A 6,817-nucleotide genomic window follows, 5' to 3' on the forward strand; every position below is an offset into this window, starting at 1 on the left:
CAATCGCCAAGTGAAGTGAGAAGCTGGCTTGAGAAGCTGAATATGTGGAGTTTATGGAGTTGGGAGAGGTTCAGAACAGGCCCTTACTCGTCTAGAAACTCTTGTGAAGGCCCATACTCCTACATTCATAAATGTTAATGTTTGTGCTACTAACTCTACTTGTTCATAAATGTTACCATAAGTTTGATGACCACATAGATTTCTCAATTTCCACGTTACACTGCCTGGTTTTGAATTTGAAGAAAAAAAACCAACAAATTTGCAGAAATCCAGTCCAAAGATTCACAAGCATGTCCAAAATCTAACCAACGAGAGCAGCACCGTCAGACCACGATCCAACGGCCAACAGGAGCCCCGAGAGTCCGATATAACCCGGACCTTCGCCTTCCTTCCCCCACTCCCCTTCCCCGCTCCTTCGCCCAGTCCCCCACCCCCGAGGCGAGCCACAGCCTCACCCTCGGCTCCCTCCCACACCCCATTGCCGCCTCCATCCAATAAAACTCCTGTACAGATCAAACTCCAGGGATCCGGATCAGCCGATCCCGCGCCTCGCCGCGCGATTTTTCACCCTCGATTCTCCCTGGTATTTTTTTTCCCTATCGGGGCTAGGGTTAGGGCCTCGGGGAGGAGGGCGCCGCATTTCAGGCCGCCGCCGGAGTCGACGAGCCAGGCCACCCGGGGAGGCGAGCGGAAGGGGAGCCAGGAGAAATGGAGAAGAAGAAGGTGGCGGTGTCCAAGGTGTGCCACGGCCACTCGCGGCCGGTGGTCGACCTCTTCTACAGCCCCGTCACGCCCGACGGCTACTTCCTCATCAGCGCCAGCAAGGGTAAGCGATCCACCCCGCCCCGCTCGGCTGCGGCTGCGGCTGCGTCTGGCCACCTCGCCCCTCGTTATTTTTGGGGGCCGTGCGCGTGTGGCTGCGATTCCTTCGGATCCAAAGCTGTCGCTTTGATGCAGACGGCAACTATATGATTATCGTGAAATGGGTTTAAGCTGCTGCTGCCTCAGCGCTGTGCGGGTGAATTCAGTATCTGGTGGACGAATATTGGTCACCTGCTGTTTGTACCACGATTATTGTGTCTCCCATGTTGTCTCACACACTTCTAGGGACAGAGACGGGTATCCAGGTCATGGAATATGCTGATATTCTGTAATTTCACAATCTAGTAAGTTTGGGCTATATTGGATAACATTTAAAGATTTAGAAGTTATTACATGCCATGGTTGCAAGCCAAACTTTGTCGCATGCCTTAGTTAAGTCTGTCCAAGTTAGGGAATTTTTCATTTTTGGGCACTGGTTCCACCTTCCAAGCCCTTTTAGCTATTTTCAGTGCGCTAGACAAGTGGAGTCGAGGCAAGATTCTCTTAGTCTGCTATTGTGGCTATCTACCTCATTGATGTTTATAATGTCGAATGGAGTTGGACTGTTACTAGATTGCTCGGATATCTGCTGGAAGTAGTTGCTTTTATGCCTGCTCAGATGAAAGCCGTTAGATGAGTAATACGTAAAAGTCACCTCTTTCCGTTTCATGTTTTTCATCACCACTGAGCTGTCAGTTCTAGGGATGTAAACAAATGGTAACTGCTGGATACTGTTAAAAATATTTTTCTGTCCATAGCTGTGGTTTCAAACAGGATACAGCTAATATGTATTCTTCACTAGCCGTTGTACTAGCGTTTCTCGGCCATTAGATGGCATCCCTGTTTATTAGAGTGTAGTTGGAGCATATTTTCTAGACTTACCTCCATGACATAATTCTTTTTAACAAGTATTAATATTTGCCAAAGAACTGGCCTCAGCAACGGCTTTAATTCTTTTGATGCACTCTTTTTTGCTGTAAGTATTATAATGCTGAGTTTTTTCATTATATTAGTCTGTCCGCACACGGAGTTCATGTATAAATTTAAAATAACTAGGGAAACAAATGTTCTGTTCAGTGTGGTACATTCATCAATTACAGTTGTTGACACAGCTAACACAATTAACTTGATTCTGTTGGTCTATTGTTGTGATCAATTCCAATTACTTCCATAATCAATATTTTTATGTGATTGTTAGATGCCCGGACCAACTTTTGATCTAGGCTGCTGGATTGGGTCAGTGTAGGGTCAGGAAGTTAAGATTTCAGGGCAGTTTTAAATCAAATGGGGCCCTTATGTTGTTGGTATGGATGGCGCCATATTATATACTTGCTGGTATCAGAGAACAGGGTACTCGTACCAGAGAAGGGTGCAAATACTGGCACATGATAATTCTTACCTGCCAACAGTATACATCACTTTTAAATGCATTGAAAATCCTCCCTGCCTTGTTAGATTCCTGACTATCGCCCAACACTAACATCTCATATTCTGGTCTACAGACTCGAATCCTATGCTTCGTAATGGTGATACTGGAGATTGGATTGGGACTTTTGAAGGTCATAAAGGTGCAGTTTGGAGCTCTTGTCTAGACACAAATGCTCTCCGTGCTGCCTCCGGTTCTGCGGACTTCTCAGCGTATGACATTTATCCTGCAAAATTTCATTGATGGTTCATTTCAATTATTTTTCTTTGAGAAATGCGAGTTTGCCTCTATCAGAGTATCAGTTGATACTTACCTGCTGAAGATCTATGTATATTCATGTTCTTGCATTTCTTCAGCAGACATGCTAAATTGTGATTATTTTTATCGGCAGAGTACTTTAGTTAGTAGGCTACAGACAACTGGTTTAACTTTCAGTTGTGAAGTTGTGTATAGTGGGTCAATCCGATTTCCCTATGCACTATGCAGTGACATTTTCTTAACTGCACGTGATCGGTTTATTTTGTTGGTTCTGTCCACTGATGGTTGCTCGCCTGGTGAACCATAACTTAATGCATCCATGATTGAATATAAAAATTAGGCTGAGCTAGAAGGCAACAATGTTATATTCATCTCCATAATTTAATACATCATCACTCTATTTTATACTCCCTCTGTTCCTAAATATAAGTCTTTGTAGAGATTTCACTATGGATCACATACGGATGTATGTAGATGCATTTTAGAGTGTAGATTCACTCACCTTGCTCCGTATGTAGTCCATAGTGAAATCTCTACAAAGACTTATATTTAGGAATGGAGGGAGGAGTTGTAAGTCTGCTCATACTCTGTGTAAAGAAATAACAATCATTTTTCTGCAAAAAGAATTCAGTTCTTCAATGTTAATGCTCAGAAATGTTTATGTACTAATTCCTGAGTATAATCTACTCTTTTGACAGACATATTTGACTATTTTCTGCAGCAAAATATGGGATGCACTAACAGGAAATGAGCTACATTCATTTGAGCACAAGCATATAGTCCGTGCATGTGCCTTTTCTGAGGTAATGCTTGTTGACACATAGGGCTTGCTTGGTTTGCTTCCAAAAATCGTCTAGCCAATGTTTTTTGTAAAAATCGGCAGCTTTTTGAGGGACTGGCAAAACAACTTGGTTGTCAATTTTTTGGCTTTGCCCAAACATTGGCAAGCCAAGCATGTTCTTAGTTCTCCCCTCTCTTCTGACATATTTATACCAAGAACACTAGTTATTCTGTCATTTCTTCTCCCCCTTAAGATGATATGCATCATATTCTTCTCCTTTTTGCCCTTTTTTGGTCCCTCCAGACTTTCTGAACCGAGGCCTGCTAGTGCTACTTCTTGCAACCTGCCACAAAATATGGACTATTCAACAAGTATATTAGCCCTGCTTTTTACATCCATCAGCGCATCTCATTGAATAATGTGAAATCATGTCGACAATAGTTTAGATGCTCTGTATGCCATAGTAGTCAGTTAGAACTGTCCTCCATAAGCGGTTCTAAACCTAATCAAACCGCCTGTGCAACTGCAGGACACTCACATGTTGCTCACTGGAGGTGTGGAGAAGATTTTGCGTATATATGACATGAATCGTCCAGATGCAGCTCCAAGAGAACTTGACAAAACACCTGGTTCTGTACGAACTGTTGCTTGGCTTCACAGTGACCAATCTATTCTAAGTTCCTGCTCTGATATGGGTGGAGTGAGGTTTGTCTGGAAAATATCTTTAAAATTTGAAGCTTGTATGAAAACACATGCTGCTTCTCTATGCAAGCTTATTATACTTATTCCCCTTGATTAATTACTCTGATCACACAGGTTATGGGATGTGAGAAGTGGAAAAATTGTCCAAACTCTTGAAACCAAGGCACCTGTCACCAGTGCAGAAGTAAGCCAGGATGGCAGGTTCATCACTACAGCTGATGGCTCAAGTGTTAAATTTTGGGATGCGAACCAGTAAGTTCTTTCCTGTATGACCATTGTTCTGCATCACTTGCATTGTTCGGTTCCTTGACATTTTTTCTGGTAATTCTGCAGTTTTGGGCTTGTTAAAAGCTATGATATGTCATGCACTGTGGAGTCAGCTTCACTTGAACCAAAGTCTGGGAGTAAGTTCATCACTGGAGGGGAAGACATGTGGGTTCATGTATATGATTTCTTCACTGGTGAAGAAATAGGTAAGTCTGTTATCATATTCAATCATTTGATTCCTGCAAGACTGAAACATCGCTGCAGTTATGCGTTACCAAAACAAGAACATTAGCTAGCATAGTATTTTTTGTTAAGCTTTCACTATTGTGAGTTGTAGTGTTTAGAACTCTTGTTTGTATCCTGGCCAGGTGGAGAAAAATATAAGTACATTAGCTAGCATAATATTTTTGTTAAGCTTTCACTATTGTGAGTTGTAGAGTGTTTAGAATTCTTGTTTGTATCCTGACCAGGCGGAGAAAAATATAAATCCCCAGAACGTTTTCTTGGTGATCCCAGGTTACCCAGGGAACCAATCAGGAAAAATGGTTTAATTTGAAACTGACAATAAACCAGTGATTTACTATAGTTATAACAAGCTTCTAGCCCAAGGGTAGGGATTACCGGATACGTGAGTGGTACTGGGTTCAAATCTTATTTTTGCAGTCATTTTTTCTTATTTGCACATAAGGCATGTGAAAATAGAGTACTGAATTATACGAGACTGGTACTGGGTTCAAATCCCAATGCTGCAGTACTAAATCAGTTGGAATGATAGCCATGGGATTCTACCCACAATGAGTGAGATGCCCCGAGAGTCAGAGTATATACTGTATCGATTTTGTTATATCTATAACAAAGTAATCACCCCACTGACTGCACAATTGTGCTCTCTGGCCATTGTATGTTCATTTTTTGTCTGCAGCATTCTTTATACTGATATTTGAAAACTAGATTCAAATAAAAATTTAATATTGATGTTTCAATACCTGATTCCGTTGACATGACTTGAGAACTTGTTAGTGCTCGTATTATTCTTTTTCGAGAAAACGCAAAGTGATTTTTGCATTTCATTGCATTGGAAAGGTGAGAGAGAGTACATGCCTCCTTGTTAGTGCTCGTATTATTCTCAAGCCCAGTTTATACCGCAAAGCTGAAATCCAGTGAGCAAAAGTCAAAACTTGATTTGTCTCGACCTCGCCTTTAGTGTTTGTGTAGTCTGCATGCTTGTTAATCTATGGTTTGTACTTTCATATTATTACATATCGAAATAAATATTTCCTCCAACTGCCATACGATGTCGTGAACATCTGTTATTCTGTGTTTTGCAGCCTGCAACAAAGGTCATCATGGACCTGTCCACTGCGTCCGGTTTGCGCCTGTTGGCGAATCATATGCATCAGGATCAGAAGACGGCACCATCCGTATCTGGCCGCTGAACCCTGCAAACGCCGATGACACGGAGGCACCCAACGCCAACGGCAAACCTAAGGCCGCCGCGGTGGCAAATGCGGTGGCAAATGACGTCGCCCGTAAGATCGAAGGCTTCCATATCACCAAGGAGGGGCAGACCGAGGCGTAGGAGGAGGATTGCATCGTCACCGAAACTGGCAGTGGTTGAGCCTTGTTGGGGCATTGCCGTCCGTCAGAGCCAGCCCCTTGGACTCACGGTGTCGCCCTCTGAGTCCATCACGTCGAAGCTTCTTTGCCGACCAAGGGCGGACGGACTTGTCCGTCATGAGTGAGCGGTTTTCTGTATGGGGCACTCTTCAGTAGACTGTTAAGATTAAGAGAGCATCTAAAGAGTTGGAATAAACCGTAGGGGGAAGCGAGTCAGCAGTTAGTTTGTTTGCAGAAAGTTAAGCTTAATTTCAATGTATCGACGATAGGATTCGCCATACAAATGCCAATGGTGTTAACACTGTTTTGGCCCATCGTTGTGTGTTGATGATGACGGTGACAAAGGCTGTTGGTTGCCATTATTTGCGTATACGGTACCTTTTCTTGACGTCCTGGACATAAGTGTATAGCATAGCCGTGCTGCACATATGACCGCATTGATCGACGTCTCACCAGTGAGGATTCAGTGTCGCCCATGCGAAATGGTGCCTGGTCGTTTCAGCCCCCCATAGAAAGACACGCTCGTTTAGAAGAGAATTAGACAGTCAATACTACTGTACCTCTGTTGTAATGAAATGAAATCTCTGGACCAACTTGCTTTCGAGCGGAGGGTCGGAGGGAACACACGAGCCAGAGCAGGCTAAGATAAGAGTTACTCCGACAGAGTAGTACTGCACGAGCAGGAAGTAGTACGTACAGTACCTATCTTTCACCGAGACATGAACTGGTGGTGATTTATGGCATCGGCATTGACAGCCTGGTCTCATTCGTCTCCTGCCTATATGTGCGAACAGTGGAGTACCTCTCCTTGGATTGGATCACCCCAGCCTCACGTGGTTTCACAGGGATACTCTGCGTCGCCATTTACGCCCCGCCATTACTCGCGGCGTCCTTGGATCGGTCCT

General features: G+C 43.6%; 1 protein-coding gene across 1 annotated transcript; it reads left to right on the forward strand.

Moving 5' to 3' along the window:
- The first annotated feature begins 400 nt into the window (after positions 1–400).
- Positions 401–6,271, forward strand: LOC123156840 (serine-threonine kinase receptor-associated protein). Its single transcript, XM_044575026.1, has 7 exons — positions 401–826; positions 2,364–2,499; positions 3,267–3,348; positions 3,856–4,031; positions 4,143–4,280; positions 4,362–4,501; positions 5,624–6,271. Exons 1-7 carry the CDS (start codon positions 709–711, stop codon positions 5,872–5,874), a joined length of 1,041 nt encoding a protein of 346 aa, XP_044430961.1. The 5' UTR covers positions 401–708; the 3' UTR covers positions 5,875–6,271.
- The last annotated feature ends 546 nt before the right edge of the window (positions 6,272–6,817 follow it).

This window comes from Triticum aestivum, chromosome 7B (assembly GCF_018294505.1).
Source record: "Triticum aestivum cultivar Chinese Spring chromosome 7B, IWGSC CS RefSeq v2.1, whole genome shotgun sequence".
Taxonomy (NCBI): Eukaryota; Viridiplantae; Streptophyta; class Magnoliopsida; order Poales; family Poaceae; genus Triticum; species Triticum aestivum.

Excerpts from the sequence above, each read along its gene's own strand:
- LOC123156840 (XM_044575026.1), top strand. The coding sequence starts at position 709 with ATGGAGAAGAAGAAGGTGGCGGTGTCCAAGGTGTGCCACGGCCACTCG. Across the intron at positions 2,500-3,266 it reads GGTTCTGCGGACTTCTCAGC|CAAAATATGGGATGCACTAA; the intron begins GTATGACATTTA and ends TATTTTCTGCAG. Across the intron at positions 4,502-5,623 it reads CTTCACTGGTGAAGAAATAG|CCTGCAACAAAGGTCATCAT; the intron begins GTAAGTCTGTTA and ends TGTGTTTTGCAG.